At 38.3% G+C, this 19,194-nt stretch overlaps 1 protein-coding gene and 1 long non-coding RNA gene across 3 annotated transcripts in view; one reads left to right on the top strand and one right to left on the bottom strand.

The window, feature by feature from the left end:
* Positions 1-19,194, bottom strand: part of LOC126416686 (ribonuclease Oy) — a 61,304-nt gene that overhangs the window by 24,888 nt on the left and 17,222 nt on the right. For both annotated transcript variants that reach the window (XM_050084491.1, XM_050084490.1), the window contains one exon: positions 1,010-1,382. In XM_050084491.1, the coding sequence (XP_049940448.1) occupies positions 1,010-1,382 (373 nt within the window). The remainder of the gene's footprint in view (positions 1-1,009; positions 1,383-19,194) is intronic.
* Positions 4,702-19,194, top strand: part of LOC126416687 (uncharacterized) — a 30,794-nt gene continuing 16,301 nt past the window's right edge. The window contains exons 1-2 of the long non-coding RNA XR_007575494.1: positions 4,702-4,965; positions 6,568-6,680. This is a non-coding gene — a long non-coding RNA (uncharacterized LOC126416687). The remainder of the gene's footprint in view (positions 4,966-6,567; positions 6,681-19,194) is intronic.

A 19,194-nucleotide genomic window follows, 5' to 3' on the forward strand; every position in this document is an offset into this window, starting at 1 on the left:
CAAGCAGGCTTCTGTGGAGTGGAAACATGCCGATTCCCCAGTACGAAGAAAATTCAAAATAACTCAACCTGCTAGGAAAGTGCTTGTGACAATGTTATGGGATATGCACGGAATGTTATTGGTGGACTTTGCTGAAAATGAGAACACTGTGAAGGCTGCAGCCTACGTTAAAACTTAGAGTAAGTTGCATTGCATCCTTCGTGACGAACACCATGACATTAATGCTTCACGACAAACCTCGCCCCAAGTTGCTGCTCCTGTTCATGAGAAAATCAGCAGATTTGGGTGGGAGATGCTCCAGCATCCACCACACAGTCTGGACCTCGTACAGTCCGACTCTCATCTGCTTGGTCCCTTGACGGAATTTCTGGCCCATAAATGCTTTGCAACAGATGCAGAAATGAAATCAGCAGCCCGGAGATAGCTATACAACAAGCAAATGGACTTCTACCAACAATGCATATTGAAGTTGGTACCACAATGGGAGAAACGTGTTGAGAACTTTGCTGATTATGTAGAGAAGTAGGTAAGAGATGTAAGTTTGTTTGTGGTTTTTTGTGTTTTTTGTTACCTATTAAACCTTTTGGTAATAAAACTATTGTGCATTTATTCCAATTTTCTCTCGTACTTACTAAAATAAGCTCAGCTTATAACCCCATTTAAAATGATAAAGAATATTCCAGAATGGCAACCACAAACAAAAATAAAGACAAGATATCACTTATTTGCAGAGAATTTCTCAATTTCTTCATGGAGTGTCAATGTGGCACTATGTCTCTGCCCTGAAATATTACAAAAAATGACCTGAATTGCTGTTAAAAACAGAATTTATGAAACTATGTTCCTATGAATGGAACCACTGTCAGCAGCTGGTAATTTTAAAGTTCAACTTTTGACACAAGTATTTAGCAACATTCTTTCTACTATGAGGTAAGTACAGTATTCCCATATGAGAAAAGAAAATCATTAGTTCTTCTTAAAGACTTATCAGAAATTATATACATCATACCTTGTCTTCTATACATTGAATATCAGGGTCAACTCCAAGGACACTCACGACAGCATCAGAGAACTCCTGAGCAGAGAATCCTTCAGCATAATCCATTTTGATGCCAGCTTTGGGCAATATGTGATCCATTCCATATGCTTCCAACCATTCCAGACCCTTGCTGAAGTACTTAAGCTCTGAATTAAGGTCTGGAAGACTTGCAGCACAAGTACCATGCCTCTGCCACTCATGCTTCCACAATGCAGATTCCGTTCCATTATAGACATTGATCCAGTACTGATCCAGCTTCTGCCTGATGGGTTGTAAGGCATTTAAATCAAAGTGTAAACTTGAATTGCAGTACTGGGGACCCCTCGTGCCCAGCTTGGATGGCCTGTGTCAAAACAAATAAGTTTCATCAGTTCATTGGAAACATTACCAAAGAATAAGTAGTTCCCAAACTATGCACATTAATTGAAAAGGATGTAACGTAGGGGTGATAGCGTATCTATTCGGATAACAAGTATGTAGGGCACAATTGTTAACAGTTCTTTGCTCATTAAGGAACATCATTCTGCTCTCCAATAATGTAAAAATGCACATAAAGTATGAAATAGCAATTAAGGCAGATAAGAAAACCTTTCACATGAGCATCGCAAATAACTCATGGACACAGTAAGTCACTTTTTAGATTTGCATAATTTTTCAAAATAAAGTAATTTGCAGAGGGACATTTTGTATAAGAACTGCAAACAATATCCACAGAGGTTCAAAGTTTTTACTGGTGTGATAAGTGCACATTAGCTCCCCTTCTCTCAGCTTAAATTGCATCAGTGGTACTGCTGCATATACATTAATTTTTTAATTATTGATTTATGATCTGTATCATTAGTAAGGCATGAAACTTAAGTAGGTGCACAAAATGAAAATTCAATTCATAAAATTGTTAAATTCAAAAAAAGAGACATTTGAACTGGCTAGTCTTAAACTTCAGCTTGTGTCATTCATTATAGGAGCATACAATATTATTGTGGCACACCTAGTTTTCAAAACAGAGACTGATTTTTCTGAGCAAATACTGGAAATAACTGGAGATTGGATGACGGCGAGGACACTGTCCATGTTGTGTATTAATGACCTGACTGAGAAAACTAATGCTAACTTCCGACTCTTTGCAGATGATGTAGTTACCTAAATGGATGACTATCTGGGAAAAAAACTGCATATTCAATCAGATATTGACAAGATTTCAAAGGGGTGTGAAGATTGGCAACTTGCTTTAATGTTCAGAAATATATAATAGTGTACCTATTTAAAGAACAACAAAATCATAGTATCTTATGACTACAATATCCATCAGTCACAGTTTTAATCAGTCAACTTATAAAAATATAACAGAGCAACAGTTTGTGGTGACATGAAATGAAATGACCAAATAAGGTTAGTGATAGATAAAGCTGGTAAGATATAGGGAAAAGATAGCTTACAGAAAACTGACAGACGATACTGATTATTTACAATCGAGAGCAGTGTGAATTGTCATGTTTGATGATGAAAAACCGAAACCTGGAGACACTTGTAGATAAATATCAGCTGTTCCATGAAAGCCTACTTACAAACTTTGAAGAACCAGTACCAGTACCAAATAAGTTCACTACCATTTGCTTGTGGCTTGCCTGTGAACAAGCATTTACAACAAGCATTTACAATGGGGGTGGGGAGGGGGGGGGGGGACAAAAAGTGCATGAGAGACCAAGCATAGTGTGCCAACCACTGCCTTAAAGGTTTTTTATTTTCCCCCTAATTATGGGCACACTGTTTTCACTCTGTATGGCATTAATTATAGTAGCAATGTAAACTGTGAAATTCAGACATTTTTGTGAACACGCTGTTTTTGCAAGCAACATGCTTAATGAAAAGAAAAATTATATTAATGTGTCTGAATTTCTACGCAAGCATGAAACATTTATCACTGATCTGCAGCTCCTTTATGCCAAAACCTAGCAGCTATGTCAATTGAAACATTACGCGGGCATCCACAAAAGTCTAGCACCTACAGTCTTGTTCGTAGCGACTGGAGACAAGTTATATCAATAATTGCTTTGCATTTCAGTAGCTGTCACATCTCAGCTAGTTCCTGATGTCTACAATGACTTTTACAAATAAAGGATATTACAACAGTACTTATAAGGGATATAATGTCAGCAAAGAATATATATATATATATATATATATATATATATATATATATATATTATAAAATATACACGCGACTCACATAGGCTGCTTAATAAACAATCCACTTAGTAATTTCTTGTAAGGGGGAGGGGGGGGGCATGGGAGATACCGAGACTGCGGGGAAAACAATTATTAATTCACTTCTAACGTTTTAAAAGAAACTGTGATACGTTTGTGATATAATTACAGTAAGATAAACATGAGCCCACAAACATATTCATTTATTTCGTATATTTTAATTTCACGTTACGGGTGTTTCATCAATTTATTGTGCTGCTCCTTTTCAATGAAAAGAAGTATATCTTGGGTCTCTCCACTCCTTTCCCGCCACACTGAAACCAGTGACGAATTTATTGTCCTTCTCTGGTCTCCAGTTAGAACTTCAGCGCGCTTCGATAACTTTCTACCAAGCATGTTTCCTTTTGTTTGGCATTTTGTGCAATGGATCTCTTAGGATCCGGAAGTCCCTGTACCTGTGGTATCTAAATTTTAGTATTATCAACATTACATTACATTCAGCCGTCTCCGTCGCTCACATAACTTATGCTATATAATAATCAAAGCGTAAAATAGCAGACGCATGCCCTCTATACTGCAGTGCCTGTACAGAAGTCACTGTGAGCACGTGAAATTTCTTTGATGGTTACAAATAAGCTAAAAGGCCGTCTACGATCAGGGACAAAAAGTGACTGCAAGAATCTACGAATGCGGACTGAACACGACCGAATGCTGTTAGCTCGCTCTCCAACGAAAGATTGTTTTTGTTATAGAAACAACTCAAATACAATACAGAATAACACATACTCCACTATAATTTTCATTAACTCTGCAGTCTGCCCTCTTTCGTGCTCAACACCCTATCTTCGGCCAAAATTCACCACATTTCTCTGTTAATATGTAGTACTATAGCAGGTTCGTGATAACTCTGCACTATATTTTTTTCATTAATTTAACTTTGATCAAGGGAGTAAGACTACTTTTTTTCAATGGTTCTTTAACGAAAACAGATAAACCGAAAGGACGCAATTTATTTTTATGTGAGTTGTGATTTTTATAGTGCCAGAAATTAATCCTCCGTACAACTATCTACTTGTAATATAGGACACGTCATTATACTTACAATACGGACAATATATAGATATATGCCTCCTGATCGCACTGTAAACTAATCCAATTTTCTTGAATAAGCTCTGACGGGAAACAGAGGCAAAGTGTTTGTTTTCGATATATTCTAAGCATTAAATTTATTTGTCACTTTTTAGCTGTCGCAAAATATTTCTACACTTTTTATTTACAATTCGCGTCATTATGTCAATCATTTGCGCATGAATTGGAAGGTATTAAAAATACGTTTTCGGGCAGTACTTGTCTTCGCGCTACGTGTTGGCAGCATTTACGTGCGTGAAGTACTGCCAGTAACTTGTGAAATATGTTCACGATATTTGATTTTAAAAAAAATGATACAGTCGTTCTCGAAATGGCTGCATGTAAAAACTCACGTTTAACCTTTAAAATATTTTCTCATGATAGGATGTTTTTCTTGTACCGGTGATTAATGCCATTCGTTGATACTGTTGCGCAACAACAGATAACGCAGGACGCGACTCGCTGTTCGAGTTGCGGCGTGGGTTGGAGGTACATGCAGTATCTAAAACTTCGCATTTAGTGCAGTTGTGGAGTAGTGTTGTTTGGAGATACAAGAATTTACGCAGCTTGAGACGTCCTTTCGAATTCCGTAGGTAAGGTCACTATTTTGAGAAATTTGAGGGTTACTTGTTTGTAGGCTAAAGACATAGTACTCGTGTTGGAGGTACGTGCAGTGTCTAAAACTTCGTTTTTAGTGCAGTTGTGGAGTAGTGTTGTTTGGAGGTACAAGAATTTACGCAGCTTGAGACGTCCTTTCGAATTCCATAGGTAAGGTCACTATTTTGAGAAATTTGAGGGTAACTCGTTTGTATGCTAAGGACATAGTACTCGTGTTACATAGGAAAAAGGTCATGCATTTTTCTCACCCAAAATTATGATAACAGTACTCATGAATTCTCATTGCGGATAAAGGTATTTGTTACGAAAACATTGGAACTGAGTTAAGGAAAGTGGTCTTCGAATAGCACTCCGTATCATAATCATTACATATGACGAACTTGAATGGTCCGTAATCGGTTTTCATTCTGGCTCACCTTCTATTTGCCTACCGAACCAGTTACCACGTTTGTAAACAACATGATTTATACGTAATTTTACGGATGTTTTCAAGACAAAGTTGCTCTGTTGAAAAATGTTAATTGCCTATCGTAATGAACCATGTTAACAAAAAATTATTATATTATTTTCATGATTGTCGTATTAATTAATCCATAGTTGACATATAAAGAGCATCTCCTGCAGGTGATGTTGTTTGCAGTCTCCTGCAGGTGATGTTGTTTTTTCTGTTATTCTTTCACAGTTGACTGATGAATTTAAAAAAAAAAAACTAATTGTACCATGGTTTGGAGTCTACATTGTACTAGAGGATCCTGAATACCAGTGTGGGTAAGTCAGGTGAAAGGTCAGAGGCAGTCAGGAAATGAACCATGTTTAATGAAGCACCTTGATGTAAACCAACCTTCAGGTTGAGGAAGGCTTCACTTATGAATAGCCTCTGTTAATTCAATCCCTCATTGTTATGAAGTTTAAGAATATTTTAAATTAAATTTGTTCAGTGTGTTGCTAATAGGACAAAGCCCTCTCTTTGGTTCATACCTTCTCCCAAGAATTAACAAATGCTTTGTATTTCGGGGTTGTCAAAAGTACAATACTCCAAAATTTTCTGTTTATAATTGTTGCTGGCAATTGCACTGTCAATTCCAATTTCGATGTGCTTCCAGGATAATTAATAAACTAAAGTGCCAAATCCCAGATCGTCAGCTTTTGTTGTGTACTGGAGCTTCTCAGAGAAATTCATACACTTTCGGTGTATCCTGTTAGTTAGGATATGTAGAAAATTGCAAATGATTGATATCCTTATGTAAAAGTCTCAAATGTTCAATAATATTTGAGAAAATAAGTAAATAAAATAAAGGAATCAAATTAGGCATTGAAATTCCTGTGGGTTGCCCTTTTTTTTACAAATCTAATTCAGAAAAGTTCATTTTATTCTTGCTTTGAATCTTAAGTGACCACAAGGTAACACAGCTGATTTCTACTTGAGTCTCTACCAGTTGTAATGTTCTTGGGTCTTAAGAAAAACAATATATCAAGTGCATTTAATTTTTGAAGTGATGCAGTTGTGATTGGAAGAATGTCATAATTTGTGATCATCGTGGAGTAAGTTAACAGCAGCAACACTCATCTTGTTTCAGATGAAAGAAGTGATTAGTGTCTGAAGAAATCCTAGGACTGACTGGGGATCGGAAACCAGTTCTATGGATTTTTGGTTTAGCACTTACCCAATGAGCCGCCAATCCAAACACAGGTAGGAACACAAGAAATTTTAATAGCATTCATGCACTTCTCAAGGTGGTCAAGATTTTGGTGCTTAAACCTGTCTTAGTCCTCAACAGCAGTCATCCTGAGATCACCAAGTATATTTAATAAAATTTGTCAGGAGATGAAAATCCATTCTATATGGCTGATTACTGCCTCCTGAAAGGAAGTGTTCACACCGCATGGATGTCATTGTCTTGAAAGACCAACCCATTACCAAAATGTTGACTTTAGGGTCGGACGCCGGCCGCGGTGGCCGAGCGGTTCTAGGCGCTACAGTCTGGAACCTCGCGACCACTACAGTCGCAGGTTCGAATCCTGCCTCGGGCATGGATGTGTGTGATGTCCTTAGGTTAGTTAGGTTTAAGTAGTTGTAAGTTTTAGGGGACTGATGACCTTAGAAGTTAAGTCCCATAGTGCTCAGAGCCATTTGAACCATTTAGGGTCGGACAGTAAGTTGGAGGATTGTGTCACAATACTGCATATCCCTCAAATTACCTCTGATAGTGACAAGAGACATCCTACAAACGCACATGAAACTAGCCTTAGCAATCACAGGCCCTGTAGACCATGCACTGCATCAATGATCTGCTTCCACTGCATTCTATCTCTCGCAGCCTCTATTCCTAATGATGCGATGCCCTTCTCTATGTCATCTTTCCACCTTGTATGGGTTCGCCCCAAATCGTCTTGTTGCCAGGAGAGTTCCTTCAAATGCTTTTTTGGTGATTCTGTCGTTTTCCAAATCTTGCCACATGTCCAGCCCAATGCGGTCTCCTACTTTTTAATTTCTGGATGATAGTGGGTTGCTTCATTAACTGATAAATTTCGTTGTTCTTTCGAATTCTCCATACACCAATCTCAAACACAGGTCGCCAGATCCTTGTCATTACTTTTCTTTCAAACACATCAGTTTTTCTCTTTCATTCTTTGTAAGCGTACAGCTTTCTGAATCGTACAGTACTATGGGGTAGATGATAGTGTTGCATATCTTTATCTTTGTGGTGATTGACAAAGCTTTACTTTTGAGTGGGTTGTTTAGTGAGTACAGACATCTTGACCCTGAGGCTATTCTTTCATTTATATTCACTGTTATGATATTTTTACTGTTGAAACGTGATCCAAGGTATTTAAACTGGAGAACTTCTCTGAATTTAGAATGCTGGTCAATTTCAAAGTAAGGATTTGGGTTTGTGACTCAACCTATTTCCATATGTTCTGTTTTCTCTTGGTTAATCAAAAGCCCCATTTTGCTGGCACTGTGCCTGAGAGCTCTGTACATGTCTTTCAGTTCTTCTTCAGTTTCACTCAGCAACACTATATTATCTGCATGAGTCAGGAGTTTTACTTCACTGTGTTTGAATTGGAGACCATTGTAAAGATGTAAATTACTCTCCGAAACAACTTTCCCTAATGCAAGGTTGGAGAGGACACATGAAAGAGCATCTCCCTGTTGTAAGCCTGTTTTAATTGGAAAGGTGGGACACATGGATCCTCTGAACTTCACTGCTGCCTGGGAGCCATCCGTGTACAGTTGTATCTTCCTAATGATTTTACTGGGTATACTAAATTCTCGTAATGTGTTGTAGAGGCTACTTCTGTGGATGCTGTTGTAGGCTTGCTGGAAATCAATGAAGAGACAGTGGATGTTTTTGTTAAATTCCCAGTATTTCTCAAAGATCTGTCATATAGTAAACAAATTATCAGTTGTGGAACAGTTTGTTTGAAATCCAGCCTGGTAATCTTGAATAATGCTTTCTGCATAAGGTTTAAGTTTTGCCAGAATGATCATTGAGACGATTTTGTATGTCATGTTCAGAAAACTGATTATTCTGTAATTTCCACATTTCATTCTATTTCCTTTCTTGTGTATTGGACAAATTACTGGTGTTTTCCAATCTTCCGGCAGTGTTTCAGTTTTCCAGATCCTTGTGATAAGGTTATAAATGTCTTTGTGTAGTTTGCTTCCGTCCTATTTTAACATCTCTGCTGGTATTTGGTCCTCATCTGCTGCCTTGTTGTTTTTGAACTTTTGAATGGTGTGGACCACTTCCTGTTCTGTGATTCTACATTCGTCATTATTAATGCTGTCACTCTGAGACGTTGCGTAACTGAAGGTTATGTGTGGATCAGTGTAATTTAACATTTCTGAGAAATACTCTTTCCATCTTTCTTGGATATCTTCCAGCTGCGTTAGCATATTTTGATTTTTATCTTTTATGAATAGGTTTTCACTTCAATAAGCTCTCTTACTTTTCTTTGTATACTGAAACAACTTCTTTGAGTTTCCATTCCTGCTTTCCACTTCTATAGATTCTAGTACTCCAGTTAGATATTTCCTTTTCTCTGTTTGTAGAACTCTTGCTGTTTCTCTTCTAACCGCCTTGAAGATCTCTCTCCTGTCCTCACTCTCCTTATTGTGCAGCCACAGCAGTCTGGCTTCTTTCCTCCTTTCTACTGCTCTCTGGCACTTTTTGTTGAACCATTTCCGTTTCTTCGTTTTCTTTTTCTTGCCCAATGTTTTTTGTGCTGCATCTGTTGCTACAGTCTTCATTCTTTCCTAAGCCTTCTCGACACTATTTTCCTCATCAGCTTCTTGCAATGCTGTAAATCGGTTATTTATTTCAATCGCATAGGCTTATTTGACAGACAGTTCCTTCAGTCATTCGATGTCTAAATTAGGTTTTGGTGTGGCTTTTGGTTGTTGATTCCCAATCATCTTGATTTTCATCTTTCCTACCACTAGGAAATGATCTGAGCCAATCTCAGCTCCTCTGTCCGTGCTGACATCTCTTTTAAATGAAGTGAAATGTTGATCTGTCATAACATGGTCAATCTGATTTACTGTTTTGCCATCTGGAGAACACCATGTACCTTTGTGCATATCTTTGTGAGAGAACATCGTCGAGCAAATTCTCATATTCTTTGACAGTGCAAAGTTGATCATTTTTAATCCATTTTTGTTTGTGGGCGAGTGCTTGCTATGTTTTCCTGTTGTGGGGATGAACATATCCTCTTTACCCATTTTTCTATTAAAGTCCCCTAGACTATACTGTGTACAAAAGCTGCATTATCCTGTTCAGAGCTGGAGACACGGAGGACCATATTGAACTACACTGAGATTACAGGTTTGTTTTTACTTCCATTGCACAGTTGACTAGATTGTGATTTACTGTTGTCAGTAGAGTATTGAAAAAGAAGTTTCTGATTTTGAAACAAAAAAAAAGTGCAAATTATGCTATTCACTTGAATAGGTTTTCAGAAATTACTGCAACCAGTCGCAGTAATTTCTGAAAACCTTTTCACACCACAGTCGCAGTGTTCCACATCCACAATGGATAAAAGTCTTATTCACTTGAATGGCGCAAAATATTTCATTGGGCAGTTTATGCTGATCATATTTTTCTTGGCCTGCCTCCAGATCACACTGTACAAGCATCACAACTGTATATCGGCAAATGCTATTAAAGATTTAAAGGAGACACGTAAATGAAGTAGTGTGGTATTCACACAGTAGGATATGGATGAAAACTGTGGAACAACATGTTCAGTATTTACTCCAGTTACTTTTTTATGGAAGTCTGTAACATGTAGTAGGTCCTACGACAGATAAGGTATGCAGGTTCATGCATTTTTCCATATGAGTCTGAACTGTGTCCAGACAACCCATATTATTTGCTGTAAGCAGGTTAGCAGTCTTCTACCAGGGTGCCTGTCTGTGTGTGGATATATATACGGCACAATAGACAGAAACTGTATCTGGTCTATAGTAGAGTGTATTCCGTGCACAAGTGTACATTCCAGTGTCTTGTCATATGGAGTCAGAAGTTCTAGGAGTAATTTGTTGTGAAGATATTACACTGCCAAGGATAGTGTTGAATCTTATTTTCAGAGATTGATTGCTGTACGCTATAATCCAAAAATCCATTTTTTTTATGTAAATGCCTTTAATATGCATCTACAGTTTGTAACAATTGAGGTCACGTCACCTCAATTGAAAGAGCAGGAACATCTCTGTCAGGTGGCAGTTTGTTCACGCTAGATGGAACATCAACATAATTTTTGCTTTGCTCAGTATTAAAAGCAAAAGTTAGGTTAAGAGATATCTTCCATCTTATTAAAAATCGGAATGTAAAGAACAACTGAGAGGACAAGAGGGAATGAATCAACACTGACTACTATGAGGGGTGTGCAGTAAGTTATTTTTCTTCTTCTTCCGTAGGCAGGTTGGTTTAATTCAGGACTCCACTACACCATTATTATTCCTTGTCCTTTTGGCTACAACACTCAATTTTTCAACATAACCTCTTTCTGTGTGATGGTCTTACACTACCTTACTGGGAGGGCCTGTATGCCTGCATGGTACCACTCTATTGATCGACATTGGAACCAACATTTGCTGCATCAATAACCTCATCATCATACACATACTACTCCCTGCAGAGTGTATCCTTCATTGGGCCAAACAGGTGGAAGATGGAAGGTGCGAGATCGGAGCTGTGAGGTGGATGAGGAAGAACAGTCCTAATAAGTGTTGTGAGCCCCTCTTGAGTTTTGAGACTTGTGAGCCTTGCAGTGTCATGGAGAAGTATAATTTCATTTACCTTTTTTTGGCAACAAACATCCTAAAGCTGTTTATTCAGTTTCCTGAGGCTATCACAATGTACTTCAAAGTTTTGCATATATTGGTGTCTGTTCTTTCACACAAACACCATTTTTGATCCAGCAGTCATTACAAATTAAGAGACAAAGGAATTACAGACACTGGCTGCAAGCAGGCATTGATTGAAATCAACAGGGAAAGTCGAAAATTTGTGCCTGACTGGGATTCTAATCCATGTCTCCTGCTTACTACCTAGATACGCTGACCACTAAGCCATCTGGATGCAATGTCATTGTAACTGCAGGGACTACCCTAGCAGAACTCCCATCAGATCCAAATTCTCAACTTATCCGCACACATAACGTAGTGCCCCTTGCCCATTATCCTCATTACTCACAGCATTTCGCCGATTCCCGTAAGTGTTTGAGCATGGATGCATCTGCACTGAAAGAAATAATTGGCCATATCATCTTGTGGTGTCATGTCCAAAAGTACAGACTCCATTTTTGATCCAGCAGGTGCTATGAATCTGTGCTGTTTTCTATTGACTGTGTATGTAAGTTAATGTATTAACTATTCCCTGGAAGCGCAGGTACCAGATTAAATCATGTAGCAGCTGTTGTGACCTCAAATGTGGTTGTTACCCATGGCAAAATGAATAGTCATGAATTTCAGCTGCACACATAAATGTCAGTTTTAAATTCAAACACTTTGGGTTGATCTGCCAGAACGTGTGCTCTAAGGTACAGTGGAAATAACAGTTTGTTTACAAACAGAAATAACAATAGACTAAACCTAGTACTAAATTGATTTTTGTGTATGGTCAGTAAAGAAAAAATAAAATAAATAATTTAAGAACATGGTTATTCAGCTCTTAATGAAAACAATGCTTTTTTCCTGTATTGAAGCTGTAAAGTTCTCAGTGAACCCTTATTTCATTAACTTAACAACATGCACATGTAGTGAGTGTTTGGGGGTGTAAAATGCACTGGACTGGAATAAGAAAACTGGAATTCACTAACGGAATGATGGGTGATACTACTATACTATACTATAACCTATACTGAAGGTGTACACACATGAGTGCTGAAAACTAAATTTGGGTTGGGGAACAGTTATACATGAAGTATTCCCTGCCACAGACCATTTGGTGCATTGCCACTATGTAATATGTCGATGAAAACAACAGGATAGCAGTACTTAAAATGCTGCCACAAATACCAAAATGTGGTTCTTTAACCGTACTCTCAAGACAACTGAAGACACACCAGTATCCTGCTATACATATGTACAAAATATGTGAGACTGCTTACAATCGTGCACCAGAAATAATCATATTGCAAATAAAATATGCCGAAGCCACTTAACAGAAGCCTAGGGCAAAATATCAGCATTGGATATGCCAAAACTGGTATAATCGATTATTCTTCCAAAGAGTACTTATGCAGAAGAAGCAAAACATCTATTTACAATGATGTTTAATATGAGACAGTGTACCTCGTGTTATTGACTTTTTTTTTTCTCCTGTGCCTGTGTCACAATGTCTAATTTTCAGCTTTCTCTGTATGGTCGTACTGTCGCAAAACCAATTATCATGCAATCTTCAGTGTCGAATTGCTTTTGTGACCGTACACTATTTTTTCCTAAGTTTACACATGAGGTTATTAGACTATCAATGTCCCCATATGCTTCACCTACAGTTCTCATTCCTAAGGGGCAAGGTGAGGATTATAGGCTGTTAGTCGATTACCAAGCCCTTAATGAGAAGGTTATTTGGGAGTCAGTTCTCCTTCCTGACCTCAATAATTATTTCACGTGGTTTGCTGGTGGGTGCTATTTTACTGTACTCGATTTAAATTAAGCTCACTATCAGATCCCACTAAGCAAGGAGTCTAAGCACATTACTACTTTTTTACAGATTGGAATCTGTATGAATTTAATTGGGTACCATTTGGCTTGGCTACTGGGGCTGTCGTTCTTCCACAACTTCTAGATCACGAGTCATGTGTATAATTATCTTGATGCCTTGGTGGTCTATAGCCATTCTTTTCATGAATATCTTTCTCACCTGGAGCAGGTATTGTTAAAGGTTCAGTCTGCTGGATTAACTGTCAAACCATTGAAGTTTACTCTTGCTAGGCAGCAGATCTCTTTCTTTGGGGGCCATTCCACGTGAAGTGTCCAAGGTCTCCCAGCTCGACCATCTTCAATTTTGATGAAATTTCTACAGGATGTACCTGAGGGCCGTACATGAACTTATGCAAAGTTTCAGGCTCACCTGTAACTTGGTTGAGGTGCTAGAGCCATTTTCATGAAGACCACTTTTACAGAGACCGAAAAGTCGTGAAGAAATCGTCAAGTTTGGCATTCCACTGTTCCTAATGTAAAAGAGCTAGACTCTTGCTTTTGGGTATAGTGATACAACTTGGTGTGCTCTACACACAAATGTTGCAAGTAGAGCTCAGAAAGCAATGCATTTGGCATAATCTCAGTTCAAAGTGGGCAACAAATCATGTCACGAGAAATTTGCCCCATTGTTTAACGAGGCATAAGTAGTGGAGAAAGTGCGCTATGGACCTGGTCTTTTGCCAAACTATTGTCTGTCTGAGTGTTTAGTATATCACAAATTTTGGTCTGGCTTGTGTGTTTAATTACTGTGATACCATCCTGTAAATTTGCTAAAAAACATAAATTTATCAAAATATACCCATGTTCAAAGTCGTGTATCTCAAAATGGGCACCTACCGCATTACATTCATTAACACCATTCAACAGAGCACATTTCATTCTATTAGAAAACTTATTTTCATTTTGGTGTCTCTTTGGGTAAGGTGCAAAAATGTCATATAAAATTTGGAATTTTGTTGATTATGTCTTCATTGTTTAAATATTCATTTTGCTGTTTATTCTGTGATTTTAAACCTGTTTGTGACAGGTTCATTGCTAAATTTAACCATTTAACTGTACTAGAGACTGCTAAATAATTTTTGGAAAGCTGAATGCTTATTAATTTTATTTCTTTTCTTTATTTAGGACTCGGCAATTTGATTTTAGTGTCTGAAGCATATCAGGTTGTTGCTAAAATGGAAGAACAAGATCAAGTTAATGTATGCAGTTTTGGAAATACTGATTCCCCACAGCATTTAACGACATACAGTGCCTTAAAAGGACCGAAAGCTGTAGCCACTTTCCTGAGAAGAACAAGAATTACTTACTAGATGGAGTGGTTTACACTCTACTGAAAATACTCAACTATGCTTCCATCATGAAGCTTTACTCCTAAAAAGATTTGAATTTTTGCAAAGATCATGCTGCAACCCATTTGGCAAGAAAAACCACACTGCACGGAAAAGCTTGCGCTCAATCAACCTGTTAAAAAGGATACCCATGTCTGATATTAAACGGCCAAAAAAATGTGCCCTTCCTGTAGAAAAGAATTTGATACACTGAAATATTCACAAATGGACATTATGTATCAGTCAGATGAAGATGATGAGACTAATGTTGGTCACAATTTGAATACAAGCTTAACATCTGTTGGAATTACAAGAAAATTGCAGAAGTGGGAGGACTTGATCCCAGTGAATTGGAGCAACCATCCACAAGCAAGCAATGCTAGACTTGCTCAGATTACATTGAGCTGATCCAAGAATTGCAAGAAAAATTACATATATCAAATAATAACGAGAAAATTCAAATTTTGACCTTAGTTCCCCAAAGCTGGTCTATCAAAAAGACTATGTAAGAATTTTGTGTTGCAGAAAGAATGGTAAGGAAGGCTAGAAAGTTAAAAGCTGAACAGGGAATATTGGCACAGCCCGAAGGTAAATGTGGGAAGCAGCTTTCTGAGGGTGTGAAGGCAAGAGTCATAGAACATTTTTATGATGAAGAGTTTAGTCGGATTTGTCCAGGAAAAAAGGACTGTATTACTGTTCGGATAGATGGAGAAAAGGTTAAAAAACAAAAATACTTATTACTGAGCAACTTAAAAGAAATGTTTGTTGTGTACCACAATAAAAATTGATCGGAAATTGGATTTTCCAAATTTTGTGAATTAAGGCCAAAGTGGTGTTTGACTGTAGGCACAGCTGGTTCACATTCAGTTTGTGTCTGCACAATACATCAAAATGTGAAACTAATGGTGGCACATAGCTCAATAAAAGAAGATTACAAAATTTTACTGAGCAAAATTGCCTATAATTTGGAAACAAAGGATTGCATGCTTCATCGCTGTGAAGTATGTCGAGGAACAGAAGCTCTAAATGAATATTTGGAAAGCGCTTTTGCAGATATTGATCCTGAGGATACAGTTCAGTTCAAACAATGGACCCACACTGATAGAGATACACTTGAAGCCAGAGAAATGGCAGTTGAAGAATTCATTGAACTATTAGTTACAAAACTGTTGGCCCTTTCTACTCACCATTGCATTGCAAAGCATCAGAGCAAGCATTTGGCAGTTCACTGAAGGAGGTCTCAAGCCAGGAGAATTGATTATATTAATGGATTTTGCAGAAAATTACTCCTTTATTGTCCATACCCAGTGCAGGGATTCCATTGGGAAAATAGTCAAGCTACAGTACATCAATTTGTCATTTACTACAAAGGTAATGAAGACCTAAAGGGTGTCAGCTACTGCACAATCAGTGATTGCATCCGACATGACACAGTTGTAGTGCATGTGTTTTTTAATGTACTTGACCAAATCCCATAAGTGCATTTTTAAAGAAATTAAGCATATTCATTATTTTAGCAACGGTTCTACAGCGCAGTACAAAAATTTTAAGAGCTTCCTAAATCTTTGCCATCATCAAAAAGATTTTGGCCGTACTGCAGAATGGAATTTTTTCTGAACAAGACATGGGAAATCACCATGTGACAGAATTGGGGACACAGTTAAGTGTTCAGCGGCAAGAGCGGGTCTTAAACACCCAATTGACAACCAAATCTTAACACCAACTGATCTGTTTGAATATTGCAAAAAATGTTCATGGCATTGAATTTATTTATAGTAAAAACGAAATTATTGAAGATGCAACAATTGATCAAGAGAAACGTTTTTGATGGCGGATGTACAGTGTCTGGTACAAGAGACCATCACCATTTTGTGCCAATTGATGAAAAGTGACTTATGATTCACAGAGTATCAAATGATACATTGTTCTTTATAGCAAATGTTAACCGACATGCTAAAGTTGCTACTAAACATGTTGTCATTAATGAACTACAGCCTGGCCAGTATATTGCTTGCGTTTATGATGGAAGATGGCAGATAGGAAATACCTGTGAAGTTTCATGTGAAGAAAAAGATGCCTTGATTAATTTCATGCATCCTTGTGGAGCTGCTCAATCATTTCATTGGCCTACTAGAAGAGACATATGCTGGATCCCAGAACAACAGATAATTGCAGTCCTAGCTGCTTCAATGATGGGGCATCAATACAGTTTGCCGGAAGCAATAGTTTTGGACATCAGCAACAAATTAAAAACATTTAACAATTTAAGAATTCTGTATTACGGCTTGGGAACCACAGAGAGACCAAAAAAAAAAGGCTTGGGAACCTGCTAGATACCCATATTCAGACTTGGGAACCTGCTAGATATTCGCATTCCAGTTTGGGAACCTGCTAGACACCCACTTTCAGGCTTGAGAACCTGCAGTAAAGAAACCCACCCGTGGCTGATTTTGCATAGCTATCCGGCGTGGCCCCTTGGTAATGAGGTTACCAGTCTTGAGATAGGTAGTGGCATAGCCACCATGGACCAATGCAATGATTTTAGGAACTACCAAAAAAGTCAATAGTTTAGGCAAATTTTTTGCACCTTACCCATAGAGACACCAAAATTAAAATAAGTTTTTCTAATAAAATGAAATATGCTCTGTTGAATGGTGTTAATGAATGTAATGTGGTAGGTGTCCATTTTGAGATACATGACTTTGAACTTTGGTATATTTTTATACATTTATGTTTTTTAGCAAATTTACAGGATGGTAGCACAGTAATTAAGCACACACGCCAGGCCAAAATTTGTGATATACTAAACATCCAGACAGACAGTAATTTGGCAAAAGACCAGGTCCATAGCACACTTCTCCACTACTTATGTCTTGTTAAAACTATGGGACAAATTTCTCGTGACATGATTTGTTGCCCACTTTGAACTGAGATTATGCCAAATGCATCGCTTGCTGAACTCTACTTGCAACATTTGTATGTAGAGCACACAAAGTTGTACCACTATACCCAGAAACAGTGGAATGTCAAATTTGATGATTTCTTCACCACTTTTCGGTCTCTGTAAAAGTGTTCGTCACGAAAATGGCTCTAGCACCTCAACCATGTTACAGGTGAGCCTGAATCTTTGCATAAGTTCATATAGGGCCCTCAGGTACGTCCTGTACAAATTTCATCAAAATTGAAGATGGTCGAGCTGGGATCATCTTCTAAACTGGGACACTTGACATGGAATGACCCTTGGGTCACCTGGATTCGAAGAATGGTATTAGGGTTGATCAAGAATAGACGTCCGATTTGAGAAAATTTCCTCCCCCAAAGAAGAAAAAAGGGGTGGGCAGATCCATTTATATGGCCAATTATTTTCGGAACTTTTTCACCAATTTCACCTAACTTGTTGCTCCCCTTAATGATCTGCATAAGAAGGGAGGAAACTTTGTTTGGGGAGAGAGCTAGAAATTTGTCTTTGGAGCTCTTAGGACTGCCATGGGCAACTCATCTGTATTGGCTATTCTGGACTTTGGAAAGAGATTTATAGTGCAGACTGATGCTCCCAATGCCGGAGTTGCTGCTGTACTTTTAGAGGTAGATTTAGGTGAAAGGTGCCCTTTAGATTTTGCCTCGAGGGGATTAGCAGGTCCTGAACTTAAGTGCTCAGTTTATGAGCGTGAGGCATTGGCTGTCTTATTTAGTCTTGAGAAATATAAATTCGCCGGTCGGGGTGGCCGAGCGGTTCTAGGCGCTACAGTCTGGAACAGCGCGACCGCTACGGTCACAGGTTCGAATCCTGCCTCGGGCATGGATGTGTGTGGTGTCCTTAGGTTAGTTAGGTTTAAGTAGTTCTAAGTTCTAGGGGACTGATGACCTAAGATGTTAAGTCCCATAGCGCTCAGAGCCATTTGAACCAAATACAAATTCTATCTCAAGCATAGAGAATTTGACTTGGAGACCAACAACCAAGCCTTGAGTTGGGTCTTGGCATGCCATAGGAAGGCTGGCAGGATTGCAATGTGGACCGTTCGTATATTTGCCTTCTGTTTCAGAGTGCATCATGTTAGAGACTCCGATAATCAGGTTGCTGATGTTTGATTACGACACTCGGGAACCAAAGGCAGTTCATTGTTGGTCAGTTCACCACTGGGGATCTCAAGGTTAAACAGGATCAGGATCCTATTTTGGACATATTAGGAAGTGTGTGTTGGCTGTGAAGGTTGTTCCCGGTTATTTTTTGAGAAATGATATTTAGTGTTGTTGGGTTGGTAAATTAGCTGAGGCTAACATTTGTTTACCCATCAAATTGGTGTTTTCCAGCTTTCATTATTTTCATGCCACATTACTGGGTGGTCATTTGGACCTTCATAAGACCCTTGCTAAGATGCACTGTCATCTTACCTGGCCTTCCTTATATTAGGACATTTGTTGTTTTTTAGGACATTTGTTGTTAAGTCGATGACTGTGAACTGTGTAAAATGTGTAAACCCAACGCCACTTCACACAAGGGGTATCGCTATCTTAACAGGAACAGTGCTCAGTGGTTAAATTATTTATTGATTTTGGGGGTCCCTTTCCCCGGACTAAGGGAGGGAATTGTTATATTCTGGTAGTAGTGGATGGTTTTTCTAGTTTGTCTGCTTACTTCTGAGCAGAGGAGTCACTGCTTCACT

This window comes from Schistocerca serialis, chromosome 8 (genome assembly GCF_023864345.2).
Source record: "Schistocerca serialis cubense isolate TAMUIC-IGC-003099 chromosome 8, iqSchSeri2.2, whole genome shotgun sequence".
Taxonomy (NCBI): domain Eukaryota; kingdom Metazoa; phylum Arthropoda; class Insecta; order Orthoptera; family Acrididae; genus Schistocerca; species Schistocerca serialis.